This window comes from Odocoileus virginianus, chromosome 28 (genome assembly GCF_023699985.2).
Source record: "Odocoileus virginianus isolate 20LAN1187 ecotype Illinois chromosome 28, Ovbor_1.2, whole genome shotgun sequence".
NCBI lineage: Eukaryota > Metazoa > Chordata > Mammalia > Artiodactyla > Cervidae > Odocoileus > Odocoileus virginianus.
Genome location: NC_069701.1, coordinates 35,154,551 through 35,170,714, shown reverse-complemented (window position 1 = coordinate 35,170,714; position 16,164 = coordinate 35,154,551). Strand labels below are relative to the sequence as shown.

Genomic DNA, 16,164 nt, shown 5'->3' with positions numbered 1-16,164 from the left:
CCCGGAAGCGCCTCCACGCAGTGCCATGGCGGCGCCCGGACGGACGTGGTCAGTGCTGCTGTTTCGAGCGCTACAGTCACTGCCCGCGCGCCGGGCCCTGCATGACACGGCTCCGCCACGGGATGTGCTGCTCTTTAAGCACGAGCGGGGCCGCTTCTTCGCCGTCCTCGGGCTATTCTGCGCCGGCCAGGGCGTCTTCTGGGCTTCCCTGGCCATTGCCTCCTTGGCCCGTCCCCCAACCCCGGTTCGTCCAACAGACGCCAAGTCCCCAGACCATAGCCACTTGGACCTGCGCTCTACGCTCTGGCGCTACGGCCTTGCCGTCGGCTGCGGCGCCATCGGTAAGGTGTGGGCTAGCTTCCCAGCTTGGTCGAAGAGGGTGGGCACAATCCTCTGTGTTCGGGCAAGAAGGGTAAGGGTCTCTCGACCCTCCCGGATGAGCAAGAGTGGGTAGGAGCGCGGTACACTAGAGTTGGAAATCCCTGAGCGCCAAGCCCTTGTACAGGTTCAAGCTGCCGTCTCTCTCTTATTTTTTGACCTTGAGCAAGTTAGTACCCTTACTCTGGATCCTGTTTTAAAATGGGGATGGGTATCTAGTAAGGCTGTTGGGAGGAATGACTAATATATGACGGGTGTAAGAGGGACACAATGAATGTTATTATCATCACAGTTATTTTTATTCGGGGGGCACTGAAAGGGTTGCTGCTTAGCTTTCCAGTGAAAACCCAAATCTTTGCTTTTCCTACAGGTTCCCTGGTACTTGGTGCTGGTCTTCTCTTTTCCCTCCGCTCTGTACGTTCAGTGATGCTGCGGGCTGGAGGGAAGCAAGTGACCCTCACCACTCATGCCCCCTTTGGTTGGGGTGCCCATTTTACGGTTCCCTTAAACCAGGTATCTTGCATGGCCCACCGGGGAGAAGTCCCTGCAATGTTGCCTCTGAAAGTCAAAGGCCGACGCTTCTACTTCCTCTTGGACAAAGCTGGACATTTCCCCAACACGAAACTTTTTGACAACACTGTGGGTGCCTACCGTAGCTTGTGAAGAAGCAACCTCAGGTCACTAAGGTTCAGAATAAAAACTGAACTTTAGGGATGCGGTGATAACCAGGGTCACACAGGGGGCCCAGAATTCATTAACAGCAAATAAAAGAGCAGTCATCCCAAGGGCAGCTACCTGCCCATACCTCTTGAGTTTTTTGACCCATATCTGTTTAGCCTTCACTCCTTACTCCTATCCACCCTACCTACAGTGCTTTACACCAAGAATTCAGTACTGAGATGAAGAAAGAAAGAAATATAATACTCTGGTACAAAAACAGCTGTAGGAAAAGAGGTGTCATTACGTTTCCCTCCTGGAGGGAAAACTAAGGCTCCCCTCATAAACAGAGCCGTGTCGGGGCGAGAGGATTAAAGGCACTTGGGCATGGAGTCTGGCTGCAGAAGTACTTTTTGGTGAGTCTTCAAGAATGGGAAAGGCGTGGCCCAACAAGAGCATCTGTCTCAGAGCTCCACTCAGGGTCCCCCCTCTGCAGAGGCCGGTAAGGGGTGGCTTCAGACTTCCACTGCACAGCCTGGAGCACCACGACCACACACCACAATACCAGATTCACCCAAGAAGAAGTCTGTGGGAGACAGGAACAGCAGTGTGAGGACTGGGCCCACCTTGAATCCGGTTCCACCCACATACCACGCAGCTGTGCACGGTCAGGCTGTCAAGCCTTCAGCTCCTTAGCCCCTCACGGGTGGACCAAGCTCAGAGTACACTGGTGAGCACTGTTAAAACTACAGATGGTATTCTACGATTCATTACATGAATCTGTATCCCTCAGTCTTCACCCAGCCTTTCATATCCCAGGGCCTCACTTCAGCGTTATGTAGGTTGGAGTAAAACTGCACAGCGGTTCCAGGGGGTATCCATGGAGTTTTCTGGGCATCAGAGCAGCTGTGAGGTCAAAGAAACAGTCGTGAGAAAGGGGAGATAAACCCTAAATAGCCTTTCACGCCAGTGCCCTTTTGAGATGAGAACTGACGGGCACATAAAAAGCAGAGTATGGGATACTCTGCAGAGGGAAGCAGACAGCCCCAGCCAGACTCCCCCCCCCCCCCCCCCATTACCTAGTCATGTTCAGGGAGATGATGGATTTGCACAGGGAACTGGTGCCAAATCGAAGGATACAGGCACACACTAAGACCAGGAAGATGGCTATAGCTGAGGTGGCCAGTGCAAAGCGGAGCCCCATCGGGCCTCTAGGAGGAGGGAGAGAAGCCTTGTGGTTGAAGCGGGACACCTCCCACCTCAACCCCTGACCCTCAGAGCGGGCAGTCACCTGTGGGAATCCTCGATGCAGCTGGTGTAGACCCAGAAGAGCAGGAGCAGGAGACAGTAGAGGGCCAGTAGGCCCGAGGCCCCGGCCACAAAGTAGCAGAGGGAGGGGGCCGAGGGTCGGGACAAGACCAGAGAGGAGCCATTCAGGACGGCCACACCGTACAGAGGACAGCTGCCACTGAAGGAGCCCTGTGAAGAGAAGCTGCTGAGTCCTAGACTTCAGGCTAGTACCTCTGAATGCAAGTTCATGGCAAGTGTTGGAGATAATCTAGACCAGGGCCACTCTAAGAGAGCTATTTGTGTATTACTGTCAGTTCCTGTTTCTGGGCCAGTAGATGAGTGGGTCTGGTGGGGAAATCAAATCTGCAGTGGCCAGAAAGATGAGGAAATAGGCAATGGTTATAAAATACAATGAGCTTCAGAAATACTTCAGAAGTTCTGGTCTCCCCGGTACAGAAATTCTAGAGTAGAACCAAAACTTGTGTAACCTTCGGCCATCTCTGATGTTTTCTAGTCTATAAAACAGGTGTAATAGTGCCTACTTACAGGGGTCAAACGAGTCTGTTTATTAACATGATTGCCTGGCTGAGGTAAACACTCGGCTAAACTTTTGGCTTCTGCTACATCACTGGTTTGCCATATGACACACTGCGTCGCAACAATTTGGTAGTTTGCTCATTTCTGCTACACTATGCTTTCTTTAGGGCTTCCTGGTGGCTCAGGCGGTAAAGCGTCTGTCTGCAATGCATGGAGACCCGGGTTTGATCCCTGGGTCGGGAAGAGCCCCTGGAGAAGGAAATGGCAACCCACTCCAGTACTCTTGCCTGGGAAACCCCATGGACAGAGGAGCCTGGTAGGCTACAGTACACGGGGTCGCAAAGAGTCGGACACGACCGAGCGACTTTACTTAATGCTTTCTTTGAGAGGCTCAGCACAACAGTGTCTTATTTAAAGGGATCTGGTCCAACTTGTTTTACAGCCAGGGTGAGGTTATGCAGCAGGAATCACCCGGCCGGGCTGTATCTGCTGTTAGGCACTCCCAAGGACTCGTTCCTTTTGCGAGGTAATAATTTCCAAGCACGACCTGGACAGATGTATCCACAGAGCGTAATTAGCGCTGATGCATCTCCGCCGGCGACCGGCCTCACCCGGGCGACTAGCTCCGAAGAGCTAAGAGCTGCGCGCCAGAACTCTGCCGGATCGGACAGCAGCGGCCTCTCCGGTTCAGGGTCTGCCTGCTCCCCGCTTACCCACCCTGACGGCCGGCCCCGTCCCGCAACCGCACCTGGGTCCGGGTCAGCGCCGCGGCCGCCACGGCTCCGCATAAGAAGGCGGTAGCGAAGAACGCGAGTTCGACGCGCTGCAACCAGGCCAGCGCCATGACTTCCCAAACACCAGGAAGCGCCGCCGGAGCAGCCAACTGCCCAAGCCCCGCCTCATCCGGCGCGACCCACGAGCGCGGGGACGTCACTTCCGGGCGCGGGATTTATTTACAGAGACGAAGGCGGGAGCCGCCTCAAAGCGGCAGGTACAGCGAGTAGTCCGAGAGCGCCCAGCGGCGGGCCGGGCGGCCGGTGCGGCCGATCATGGGCAGCTTCTGCACGTAACGGGAGGCCGGGCTGGGCCCGTACGGCGCGGGGAAGGCAGTCTGAAAGAGGCGCCCGCGGCATCGCCTCCCTGCTTGCCGCCCAGCGATGATGAAACGGAAGTAAGGGGCACCGCGCGGGGCGAAACGGCTCTTCTGGAAGACGTCGCGGGTGCCGGTGCCAGGGCCCTGCTGCCGGGGTGCTCCCCGCGCCCGGTGCACGCGGGGCAGCGGCCTGCTCTCAGAGGCGGCGGGCGCAGAGGCTGACGGAGGACCGCCGCCCCGGGGGCTCTCGTCGCCCTGCGGGCTGACCATGGCGTTGGCTGTCAGCTGCGGCATCTTCCGCACCGAGTCCGGGGCGGCCGCAGGCTCCTTCTTGTCCCCGGGCGGCCGCGGGGCCGTGGGCGCGGGCTGACCCGTACCAAAGCGGATGGCCAAGCTGTCACCGAAGAAGGCGTAAAGCTCCCGGTAGATGTACGCCAGGGTCACTGAACGAGAAGGATCCTCTGGCCCCGCGCCTCCAGGAGCCATTGGGAGACCAGACCCAAAGCCTGGCTCTGCGCTGCCCCCGGAGGGAGACTCCTGAAGGAGAAGGCTGTCCCAGGGCAGGTCGTCAGAGCGCCGGCACCCCCTGCTGCCTGGCCCACCCTTGTTGGGCTCTGCTGCCTGGGCCTTCATCTTCAGCAGTCGCTCTACGGCCACCTGTAAGAGCAGTGGGACTAGGATATAAGGAACCTGGGCCTAATTTTCTAAAGTAAGCCAGCTGAGCCGATGCAGGAAGGAGAGGCTGGAAAGGGCTGGCACTCACCAAAATGGCTCCATAGACTTTGTGTCCATCTGCTTTAACCTGGGCATTCGATACTGAATAATCGTCGAGCACAGCCTGCAGATTTGTCCAGTAAGTGGACAGGTGTGGGTACAGGACTCTCTCTACTGCCTGGATGGAAGAGAAGAATGCAGTGAGTGCCTCTTTTGCTCACTGCTTAGCAAGTACCATTTCCTCTGAAAGATCTACTTTTATCTCTGGTTCTGGACAGGGCTGAATCCTAAATACCCTCCTTGGCATATTCAGCTAACATTTATTTGGAAACTCCTGAATGTCCAAGCCTTAATTAAGCAATGGGAATAAAGATGAGGTACAAAGACAAACAATATAAAATGACCCCACTATCACTGACATATGTGCTGAGGGCTGAAGGATATAAGTAATGCCCCCTGCTAACTAAGAAATTTAGCTCCCAACTGCTACATTCCAAGAACCGTCCTGGCTTACATGTAAACTGGAACTCAATTCAAACCACTTGCACAAAAACAACAGCTCAGAAACCTGGACTCTGATTATGTAGTTTTAATTCCTGTGATTAATTTGGGGGAAAATAATTAACACTTCAAGTTCCTAGAAAAATATAGCTTAATATTGACTCAAGAAATATGAAAACTCAAATAATTCTGTAACTATTAGTTAAAAATATAACCACAAAATATATATATATATATATATATAACCACAAAACAGCATGCCAGAATTTACAAAGTCAGCGTACAGACATTCAAGGAACAGAGTGTCTCAATAAAACATAATTAAACAAAAATATAAATATAAAAAATACTCCCTCTCCACCTTATTCTATAAAACCAGTATAACCCTGATACTAAAACCATAAGAGGAGAGTACATGATTGATTTCATTCATAAATACAAATAAATCATTTAAATCCAACTGTATATAAAAAATATATTCCAATGAAAGTTCTGCACTTTTTTAAAGACTATACCATTACTAAAGTGAGTTTATCCTAGAAATGTAAAGATAGTTTACTATTAGAAAATCTGTATGGGGAGTTTCCAGTGGTTCAGTGGTTAGGACTCAGCACTTTCACTGCTGGGACAGGGATTCAGTCCCTGGTTGGGAATTAAGATCCCACAAGCAGTGTGACACAGGCAAAAAAAAAGAAAACCTATATAGACAATTAACAACATTAACAGATAAAAGCAGGAAAACCTTAGAATCAATTAAAAAGATACAGAAAGTGCATTTGATAAAATTAACATAAATTAATAATTAAGAATATAATTCCCCTAGCCTGAGAAAGGTAATCTACAAACACACAAAGGAAATGTCAGCCTAAACAGGACAGGTTATTGTTAGTACTGTTTTTTAAATTGGAAATGAGACAAGGATGCCCAATATCAACATTTAAAATGATATTAATGGTCCTAGCAATAAAAAGAAAAAAATTACTAGGTTTGGGAATTCTCTGGTGGCCCAGTGGTTAGGACCCTGCACTTTCACAGCCAAGGGCTCAGGTTCCAATCCTGGTTGGAGAACTAAGATCCCACAAGCCATGTGGGGTGGCCAGAAAAGGAAAACGAATTCAAAAAAATAAGGCATTAGGTTTAAAAAAGACAAAGCTTTCATTATTTGTACATGGTATTATTTAACTTAAAAGCCCAAAATAATCTACAGTTTAAAAATGATAAGTTTAATGAAGTAGCTGAATCAATACACAAATCAGTTGTGTTTCTATACACCAATAAGAAATACCATGAAGAGACATTACAACACTATCAAAGAATAGAAAGAATCTAGGAGTAAACAAATTATATTGAGGCTCTCTTCAGGGGAAATTATGAAAGGATCCTGGAAGACAGTGAAAAACCTAAAAAATGGAGAAAGAGGACACGTTCATGGACAAGAAAGACTATTTTTCTAACTATAAACAGGAGCTATTATGGTTCTGTGAGAAAAGCCAGGGTCCTCACCTTCCAGCCAAGAGCATGCAGCCCCACCACAGCCCCGTAGTGAGAGCAGAGAGGCCTCACAGGATCTGCCAAGACTTTCTGCAGGGAGAGCAGGATCTGCTGACAGAGGCCATTTACAAGGTCCCCATGAGTCCTGTGGGAGCAACATTCAGTCAGGAGAACGAGGCACCGCACACAGAGGAAGCAGCATGTGTATGGCACACGGGGAAGTGAGCGAGACGGCTGGGCCCAGGGCCTGAGGGCTGACGGACCAACCCCCTGGCGTCTCTGTCACCCCTTTATAAAGCCCCAGGCACAACGACTTGGAAGATCAGAGGGAAGACACTCCCAACCTCTCAACCTGTGGCCTTAAAGCCAGAAGTTTCACCCCATCTCCCACCCCAAGCCACTCGGCTCTGCCACAGTCCGCCCTTGATCAGCGCTAGGCCCAGGAGGCTACCAGAAGATGTGGCTCAGCAGGAGGGCAGCGCCATCCCGCAGTGTCCAGTGGTCATTCAGCGGGTTGATGGAGGCAGCCAGCGGCTCCAGGACACAGTAGAGGACACTGCCCACCAGGGAGCGGACGTAGGGCCCCAGGCAGAGGTGTGGGTTCCGAACCAGGCTCCGCGCCACCTGCAAGAGCCGGTGCAGCTGCTCCAGGTCATGGCTTACAGACTTCACCTGTTGGGAGAAGGGTGCTTAGGGGGACATGGGGGTGCAGGAGAGCCTGCTCGGCTGGTGGCACCTGCCTGTGAGCCCTACAGCCTGCTGCATCATCTCCTCCCCACAGACCCGCCCCTGCCGCAGCCTGGTCACTTACCCCACTGACCACATAAACAAAGTATGGCAGGAGCGCTGCAATCTTGGAGTTGGTCTGCAGGTCCTGGAGAGCAATCTGAAACAGAAGGGGCCACGCTGCCTGGTCCACCCACCCCAAGTATAAACTGATGCCTCTTTAAAGGAAAACTTGACACCTATGTATTAACATTTTAAATGTTCATACTTTGACTCAGCAATGCCACTTCTACAAACCCACTATAAACAAAACCTACTTATACACATATCCACACATAGCACTGTCTATAATAATAAAAAGCCGAATATAACCTAAGCCTGGCATCCATGCAGTCCATGGACGCCATGCAGTCCACGGGGTCGCAAAGAATTGGACATGACTGAGCGACTGAACTGAATATAACCTAAATGTCCAACATATTTTTAACTGAATATAGCAGTTATTCTAAAACCAGATGTTTAGTTTAATACCACTTTGATTGACAGTAGACTATGATAGTTTATACATAGAAAAAAAATGTGAGTGGGTGGTTCTACACAATTTTTACTTTGTATGTTTTACAGTACTTCTATAATAAACATATGCTGGTATTACTTTTTTTTTTTTTTGGTATTACTTTTATAAGCAGAAAAAAATGGAGGCAATGAGAAAGACCATCTTAGCCTGAACCTCCACCACCTGTGCCCTCCCAGCTCCTGGATCAAGACCTGAAGTTCAGGCACTGTGAAAGCAGACAACAGCTCAAGAGAAAGGCACCCAGCTCCCAGGCCCCAGGCCCACCCATGTGCACTGTGTCTGGGAACAAGCAGCAGACTTTGTGAGGCAGGAGAGTGCAGTAACAACAGTCCTAACTTTGCACGGGAAGTAACAGCAGCAGCCAGACGGGGAAGATGTAAACCCTCAAACAGAGAGGCCACGTGGTCAAGCAGACCAACCAGCCCTCCTCTGCCTCTGGTGGAAGAGGCCTGGCACAGGCAGTGTCCAGCGGGGCCCTGTGGAGCCCTAGAGGGCTGGTGTGACGTCTGGCTGGCACCCTCACCAGGCTCCCTCTACTTCCTCTCCTTTTCCTCTCAAGTCCAGACAGATGAAAGGTGCAAGGTGGATGCCCCACGTGGCTCCAGGTCAACAGACACCCCAAAGAATGGGCTCTGGATTAAGGTGTGGGGGGACTGACCACGTGTGCCGTCCCCCCCTCCACAGGACCCTGCAGAGCGGCCATTCCCTAAGGAACTGGGTTCCTACTGGGGCAGGAAGGGGAGCAGTGCTGGAGAAGGGCCAGCCACAGAGCAGCACGCCCCCCACCAAGAGCAGCTTCCACCCAGATCAGCCAGCGTGCAGAGGACAGGAGCAGGCCTCTGAAGGATTTCCACGGGGGTTTGAGGGCTGGACTTTGGCCCCAGCTCAGGCCCGCGTGCTCACTCTCATCAGCTGTGGATCATCCCCCAGCACAGCCCGAGTCACTTGCTGGTAGTACTTGAGAAGGTCATCGGTCAGAGAAGATACAGCACTGGGCACTGCGAGAGGGCGGGCAGAAGGTGGTCAGGGTGCAGCCCAGCGCTCTCCCAGCCTCCCTGCCTGCTCCCCGCTCCCGACAACCCCCACCCCACCAGGAGCCCGTTCAGACAGGAGGCCTCTCGGAACACAGAGCCGCCAGCCCCTCTGAGCAGCCTGCTCACCCTGACCTTGCAAGCTCTCCACAGCCCAGCTCCGCACGCTGCCTCCCACCTGTGCTCTGCCCGGCAGCCTCCTGCTTAATCCCCAAGGTCCACGTTCATAAGCCTCAGGCTCTGTAAGCTCCATTCAGCAGACCCTGGAAGTGTGACACCTCAGGGACCCCAGTAAGCTGCTCAGACTTCTGCACTAACATCCAACACGGCGTCATGACTGGTTACAGGCTTGAGATCCCATCTCCAACTGTGAGGCCTCTGGGCAGGGATCAGTGCCCACTCAGGACTGGCACCAGGCAGGCACCGGAAAATACTTGTCAGATGAAGACTCAGAGGGGTAGTGGCACCACCCTCAGTCCTAAGGGAGAGAAGTCCAAGCAGAGGGCCCATTCCCCGTACTACCCATTACCTGATCCTTGAGGGGCCAGGTTCCCTTTGCCGTCTAGGTAGGAGACATGAACTAGAACCAGAGCAGAGAGATGGGTCAGCCTGGGGTTTTGCCCCTTGTAACACCACCCACCCTTCTGAATTTTGCTCCATCTACCCACCAGCCCATCACCACTCCTCCAAGAACCCAGATCCTGTCCCCACCCCAGGGAGGACCCCAGCAGTCACCTCTCACGGCCGTCTCAGCACAGCCTTTGGGGATGTTGGTGGCCAGGGCCAGCTCCACCAGGTTCACCTCTCGGTCCTCGGGGAAGTAGAGCTCACCCTCCCTGGTGGGGCGCAGGGGAAGCACCTCCTGAGACCCATAACCGCACACGGCCTGAGTGAAAAGAAGATTGGGGAGCAGGCTGAATCTGGGAGGTAAGTGGGGCACTACCAGCCAGGGCCCAGAGCCTATGTTTGCGGGGAGTCCAGAGGCCCTGAGCAGAGGGGGATGCCTGGGACTCCAGGCCCTTCACTGGGAATCTGGCTGCAGCTCCGGTGCTCACGGTGAGGAGCAGAACGTGGTCCCTCCTCATGGAGCTGCAGGGACCCTGAACCCCACCCTCAGGCTGCTGATCCTCCTCACATAGACCAGCTCTGAAAACACTCCTCTCTTCTAAACGTGATCTTCTTCCCCAGACCCCCTGCCCTGGAACAACCATGCAGGATGTTCTGACACCCACGCCTGTGCTCAGGCTGCTCCCTCACCCAGAACAGCCTCTTTTCCTTGCAACTGAGTCTAATCCCGGCCTCCTTTTCAGGTTCAGCTCAAGAGCCACCTCTTCCAAGAAGCCTGCCCTTGCCTCCGGGCCTCCGAGGCCGCCTCTGCCTCTCCGAACACCTGGCCCTGGGGGCTGGGCGTGACTGTGTGTGCGTTGGGCCTCACGTCTCACTGTGTGGCCAGCCCTGAGCCCTCTGCAGCCCACGCCCCGCTCACCTCCACACTGCTCCATCGGAGCGCCCTGTTGAAATCCTCGACGGTCAGCTTCCGCCGTTTGGTGTGCTTCATGAACTGAGAGCTATTCTGCAAGGGGATGAACGGAGTCAGGGGACAGGGAGCAGGGGGTGAGCGGCAAACAACTCCCAGTGTCACATGCCCGCTGTGACTCAGCTTCTCACATGGGGGATGTGACGATGGACCCGCCTGGCCTGCCCAGCGGGGCTGTGCTGAGGAGCACGTGGGAGGCTGCTCAGCAGGCGCCTGGCTCTCTGGAAGCCCAGCTGCCTAGGAGGAGGCCCTGGAGAGGACGGGGACTGCCGCCACTGTATTCTGGAGGGGCCTGACAGATACCAGCTGAATAACCCTGGGGGAGAGGGCAGTCACAGGGAGGGGCAGGAGAGGAGTGTACCTGGGTGGCCTCTCTGAGTCGGTAGCACACGTCCTCTGCGAGCAGGGCCGCCACCTCATCGCTCAACTCCAGGCCCGTGCTCTCCGCCATGAGCCGGACGGACTCCCGAGGGATCTCCACAAACCGCCGCTCTTCTCGCTCTGACATGGCCCCGATGGAGCTGGGGGTGGGAAGGGAGATGGGAAAGGGTAGCCCAGTCTCCCTCTGAGTCCGGGAGCCTGACTGAAGGCCCTCCAAACCAGTCTCGCTGCTCCAGAATCCTTGAACAAGGAGCCTCATCTGAGTGTCCAGGTGAGGAAACTGAGGCTCAGAGCAAGAACCAGACTCGAGCTAGGTCATAGGGCAGACGGCAGCTGATGTCTGAGAAGGTGCCTGGCCTTGGGAGGCACAGAACTGGGTCCCAGCCCTGCTCCATCACTCCCAATGTGAACCAGGCTGAGACTTTCATCAGTCTGAGGGCTGGTAAGATAGTGGCAATAACCCCTGCCCTCCCTAATGCCCAGGGTTGCTATGAGGATGAGATGAGATGATGTAGGAGAAACTCAAGGGCCAGAACACTACACAAATGGAAGATATTACAATTGTTAATTATAAACAAAAACTTTTGTCTTCTTCTGGATCTGTGCTACAGCCACCAGTACTAAACACTGATGAAGAGACTACTTTTTTTTTTTTTTTTGAAGAGACTACTTTTACCCTGATGGTTCCTTGCTCAGAAGTCTTCAATAGTTTTTCAGGACTCATAAAAGCAAAGTCCCAACTCCCTGGCTCAACATACTGGGATTGGTCCTAAATCCGCAGAGCTCATGGTGCTGATCCATTCTCCCAGGAAGGCCACCTCGTGGCTTCCAGCCTGCCTTGTACCTCACCGCTGGTGCTCAGGCTGGCCCGCCCTCCCCCTATCCCAAGCCCCCATGCCCTCCTCTTTCCTAAGGCAGATCCAGTCTGTCCTTTGAGGTCTTCCTGCCCCATGCCATCTGGGACTGTCAGCCTTTCAGTAGTTGGGCTTTTTGCCCATGCCTGGTCTTCCCCAGTATGGCTGAGAGGCTCAGAGCAGGAACCTACTCTTCCGTTCACAGGATATAGCAGAATAAGAACCCAAGAAAAACAGCAGCTGATGACTGACTCCAACAACACACGCCACACTTAGAAGGTTGGCCCACACAGGCCAAAGTGAGACAATAGCACCACAGCAGCGAGGGCCCAGTTTCAGTGACCCGCCCAGGTTCTGCCCCAGCACTCCTCTCTGACAAGGCCCAGCGCGTCACCAGTGACCTCCAGGTCCCTAAATCCAGTGGGTACCCTACCTGGCCTCCCTGCAGCATTTCTCCCAATGGCTCCTCATTGCCTTTAGAATAAAAAACAAACCTGTGCCATGGCTCCAAGGCCCCGCATGTGTGCCTACATCTCCAAACATCTCTTTCCACTCTGCTTGTGTTCTGCATTCCTGTAGCCTCTGTTTCCTCAAAAACACCTTATTTCAGGATGTTCACACACTGTTTCCTGGACTTAGAACACTCTCCTCCTCTATCCCCAACCCCTTTGTCCAGTGAACTCCTAGGCCTTCCTTCAGATCTCAGTCTCAAACTGTCACTTGCTGGGGGCTTCCCAGTGAGTCAGTGATAAAAAAAATCCGCCTGCCAATACAGGAGACATGGGTTCGATCCCTGGTCCGGGAAGACTCTACATGCTGCAGAGCAACTAAGCCCGTGCACCACACGTACAGAGCCTGAGATCTGGGGCCCACTCGCCGCAGCTACGGAAGCCGTGAGCCCTAGAGCCTGTGCTCTGCCACAAGAGAAGCCACGGTAATGAGATGCCCATGCACCACAACTAGAGAGTAGCCCCCGCATGCCGCAACTAAAGAAAAGCCCATGCAACAAGGAAGACCCAGCACAGTCAGATAAATAAATAATTTTAAAATTTAAAAAGTCACTTGCTCAGAGAAGTCTTCTCAGACCCTCACCATGTGCCATGACTTTATCTTCCAAAGCAGTTACCAGTTTGTAATTGTATATACCTGTGTAACTTTTTGATTAACATCTACCTCCCCAGTAGACTGTAAGCTCCATGCTGGCAAGGTATCATGCCTTTTTGCTCACCTTTGCATCCCAGGCACGGTGTCTGCACATAACACACCCTCAGTAAACACCTGCTGAAAAAATGAGCACACGATCGCTATTTTTCTCAGCATATACTATGCCTGAAGCTTGGAGCTAAGTGCTTTATGTGGCTTACACCTCATTTCGTCTGGATTAACAATGAAAGAAGTATTAAGTAAACATTGTATCTATTTCACAGCGAAGGAAATCAGAGCCGAGTGGTTAAAATGTTAAATGATTTTCCCAAGATCATCTGGCCAGCACTACCTAGGTAAGGGAGCAAGAACTCAACTCTCTCTAATCATGAGGAGCGGCGGACTGTGTGGGAAACAAGGCCTGGATTCCCAGTCCAGAGACTTGGCGTTGGAGACCCGCCAATGGCTAACCTTCTTTCTCCACCTGTCAAGTAGCAGCAGCAAGTCCTGCCCGCGGAAGGCGCCAAGGAAGTTTCCCTATTACGTGCCCACATCACACCCCACAAAGTCCGGCCCTGACCAAGGTCTCCAGTTCCTCAACCTCCTCTCCACATCCTCAGCCACTAGCCACACCGATAAGGAGGCGTGGGAACTGACCTCCGCCGGCCTCCGAGAAGCGCATCCTCCCACCCAGCCGCGCTTCGTCCCAGTTCGAAAGGGGGGGGGGGGGGAACAGGGAGGAGGAGGTCAGAGGTCACCGAACTTGGGTCACGTGGTCGGCGAAGGGGGGCGGGCCCCCAGAGGATCGGGCGCCCAGGCCGGTGAGCGCGCGATCTGCAGCAGGACGGCTCTGTGAGGGCTTGCTCACCTGAGGGCTCCAGGACGGCGAAGACGGTTACCGAGACGGCGGTGGCGGTGACTGCGGCGGCAGCGGCGGCGGCGATGGCCCGTACTCACCCTGCTTGTACTAATTCCCTCTCTTGGTGGCCAGGCCCCGCCCTCCACGAACACAGCCAATCGGCGGGCGCCTTCAAGAATTCCTGCCCACAAAGGAGCTTCCCACTATGCGATTGGCCACTGTGAGGGCTCTGTAGAAGGCTCGGAACGTCCGAGGTCACGTGATGTTGAAGACTCGCGCCTCTTAAAGCAACAGCTCTCTGGCGTTTTGTGGCGCGTGTAATCGTTCGATCTACGTTTTAATACACATGTTCTCCAGGAAACCATGCCCATTCCTTTGTCTACTCCTGAGTTTCCGAACACTTGCATTTACGCGAATGTACTGACGCTTTAGACTTTGGCGTCTGCCTTAGTTTTGCTGCCTGCTTGGTGGGGCTCAACTTAACTCTCCAACATCACCTGCCACTTCACTTCCCCAAGGTTGGACCGGAATCTCAGTAGGCATTCTCTGCTGGCAGAAGGGTCTTCTGACTGGGCCAAACACACCCCGTGCGAGCTCCAGACTCCAGGGCTCTGCCGATTCGGGCACCCTACCTCGTATCCTCCCCATCTCTGTCCTGTAAGCCCTCACCTACCTCAGACTTCCTTGACCATTTTACGCGGACACACTTCCCTGAACTTGGGCAGTTCTGTTGAAAAGCAGTGAGCTTAATGAGTAAAGGATATTTGGAGTCATAGCAAAAGGAGTTCAAACTCTGATACTGCTTTTGGGCAAATTACCTAACCGCATTTCCATATCTACAAAATGGAGTAAGAATACCCATCTCACAAGGTTATTGTAGGTTAAAAGAGACAATGTAGCTTGAGCTTTGGTAGTGAACTTTCACTCACATCAGGAGACAGACAGTGAATTAATCCTTTTATGTTCATCCAAGATGGGACCATTTGCAATGAGCTATTTATTAAAGGACGTTTCTGCAGGGGAGCTTGAATGTACACAACCTCGCCCTTCCTCCCTCTCAGTGTTAGATGCTGCTGTCCCTAGAAAGGAAGATCCTCTGAGACCAGAGCTGAGAAAGCCAGGTGGATGACTGGGGTTGCCATAGCAACACTACCTAAGGAGACTGACACGCTTTTGAGTCGCGCCCTCCCCCCCCCCCCCCCCCCCCCCCCCGTCATATTCAGAATATGTGGAGTAGTCACAGGACTGTGCTTGGTCACTGGAGTGTCTTCCCACCTATGCATAAAGGAAGAGGGGGTTCCTCCAAAGTTCTCAGTCTGAGATCAGATCTCCTGCCTGTTGGCAGGACTCCTTGCAAAGGTGTTATTGGTAGGGACAGCCTTTGGTAACCTTGGCAGCATGAAACAATGAAGAGAGGACGGCCTGGAGGCCTGGAGGATGCAGTGACGCCCCATCCAAGCTGTCTGGGACTGATTTGCCTCCAGCTTGAGTCAAGGCATCAGGGTCTTTTCCAATGAGTCAACTCTTCATGAACTGACCTGAACTGAACTGAACTGAGTCAAGGCAAGGGCCAGGGAAAGGAGTAAATCCCCTGGCCACAGCTGGGAGAAAGATGGCTCCCTCTCACTCCCCAGCCACCCAATGCCTGGCAAGAAGAGTTATGAGGTTTTACACTATTAAAAAAAAAAATACAGCTCCACTACTCACTAGCTTTGTGACCTTAAGCATGTTAGTTCATCTATTTTATCATCTGTCAAGAGGGATGACAAAACATTACACTGAGCTGTCGAGAAAATTCAATAATGTATGTAAAGGATTTAACATATTACCAGGCACATACTCCTGTCACTATAAAGCCTGTGACCTCTTTAAGAGGCTGTAACTTCCTGAGAATTCCCTGGTGATCCAGTGGTTAAGACTCTACACTTCGGGATTTCCCTGGTGGTCCACAGGCTAAGACTCGGCACTCCCTATGCAGTGGGTCCAGGTTCGATCCCTGGTCAGAGAACTAGATCCCACATGGCGCAATTAAGACCCAGTGCAGCCAAATAAATTTTTTTTTTAAAAAGACACCACACCACACTTTCATTGCTGACAGCCCAGGTTAAATCTCTGGTTGTGGAAGCCAGACACTTGCACATACGATCTCTATTACAGAGCAGCAATGCTCTGACATACCATTCAAAGAGGGTTGTATGACCATATTACAATAAAGAAACATACAGTCACCCAGCTAGAACTAAAACCCAGCTCTGTATCAACCCAAATACTGTGTTTTCTGCTACACAGCTCTGCTTCCTAAGGAAGTCAAGGAAAGCTTAAGAAAACAAAAAATGGCTGAGATTTGATAGATTACTAGGAAACAAGCAGATAGGAAAAGGGAAAAGGCATTCCA

General features: G+C 52.6%; 3 protein-coding genes across 8 annotated transcripts; 1 reads left to right on the top strand and 2 right to left on the bottom strand.

Moving 5' to 3' along the window:
• The first annotated feature begins 2 nt into the window (after window positions 1-2).
• Window positions 3-1,203, top strand: TMEM223 (transmembrane protein 223). The gene is made up of 2 exons (XM_020899576.2): window positions 3-341; window positions 749-1,203. Exons 1-2 carry the CDS (start codon window positions 26-28, stop codon window positions 1,039-1,041), a joined length of 609 nt encoding a protein of 202 aa, XP_020755235.2. The 5' UTR covers window positions 3-25; the 3' UTR covers window positions 1,042-1,203.
• On the bottom strand, window positions 654-3,806 carry TMEM179B (transmembrane protein 179B). Its single transcript, XM_020899574.2, has 5 exons — window positions 3,611-3,806; window positions 2,327-2,514; window positions 2,115-2,246; window positions 1,863-1,941; window positions 654-1,621 (listed from the first exon to the last, which is right to left on the bottom strand). Exons 1-5 carry the CDS (start codon window positions 3,704-3,706, stop codon window positions 1,460-1,462), a joined length of 657 nt encoding a protein of 218 aa, XP_020755233.1. The 5' UTR covers window positions 3,707-3,806; the 3' UTR covers window positions 654-1,459.
• TAF6L (TATA-box binding protein associated factor 6 like) lies at window positions 3,797-13,865 on the bottom strand. 6 transcript variants are annotated; one of them, XM_020899571.2, is made up of 12 exons: window positions 13,779-13,865; window positions 12,996-13,045; window positions 10,894-11,053; window positions 10,482-10,568; window positions 9,731-9,881; window positions 9,525-9,575; window positions 8,868-8,962; window positions 7,473-7,547; window positions 7,113-7,333; window positions 6,674-6,806; window positions 4,719-4,847; window positions 3,797-4,612 (listed from the first exon to the last, which is right to left on the bottom strand). In XM_020899571.2, the coding sequence occupies exons 2-12, from the start codon at window positions 13,001-13,003 to the stop codon at window positions 3,842-3,844; spliced, it is 1,881 nt and encodes a 626-aa protein (XP_020755230.1). In that variant the 5' UTR covers window positions 13,004-13,045; window positions 13,779-13,865; the 3' UTR covers window positions 3,797-3,841. The 6 variants fall into 6 exon arrangements, with proteins under 6 accessions (XP_020755230.1, XP_020755231.1, XP_020755228.2 ...); XM_020899572.2 differs by having other exon boundaries at window positions 12,996-13,048; window positions 13,779-13,860; XM_020899569.2 differs by lacking the exon at window positions 13,779-13,865 and adding an exon at window positions 13,568-13,628.
• Between the last annotated feature and the right edge of the window lie 2,299 nt (window positions 13,866-16,164).

Coding starts and splice junctions, on each gene's coding strand:
- TMEM223 (XM_020899576.2), top strand. CDS start 26: ATGGCGGCGCCCGGACGGACGTGGTCAGTGCTGCTGTTTCGAGCGCTA. Junction 342..748: donor CGTCGGCTGCGGCGCCATCG/GTAAGGTGTGGG, acceptor CTTTTCCTACAG/GTTCCCTGGTACTTGGTGCT.
- TMEM179B (XM_020899574.2), bottom strand. CDS start 3,706: ATGGCGCTGGCCTGGTTGCAGCGCGTCGAACTCGCGTTCTTCGCTACC. Junction 2,247..2,326: donor TGCATCGAGGATTCCCACAG/GTGACTGCCCGC, acceptor CCCTCCTCCTAG/AGGCCCGATGGGGCTCCGCT. Junction 1,942..2,114: donor ATCTCCCTGAACATGACTAG/GTAATGGGGGGG, acceptor TTGACCTCACAG/CTGCTCTGATGCCCAGAAAA.
- TAF6L (XM_020899571.2), bottom strand. Junction 10,569..10,893: donor GACTCAGAGAGGCCACCCAG/GTACACTCCTCT, acceptor ATCCCCTTGCAG/AATAGCTCTCAGTTCATGAA. Junction 9,882..10,481: donor TCCGATGGAGCAGTGTGGAG/GTGAGCGGGGCG, acceptor CTTTTCACTCAG/GCCGTGTGCGGTTATGGGTC.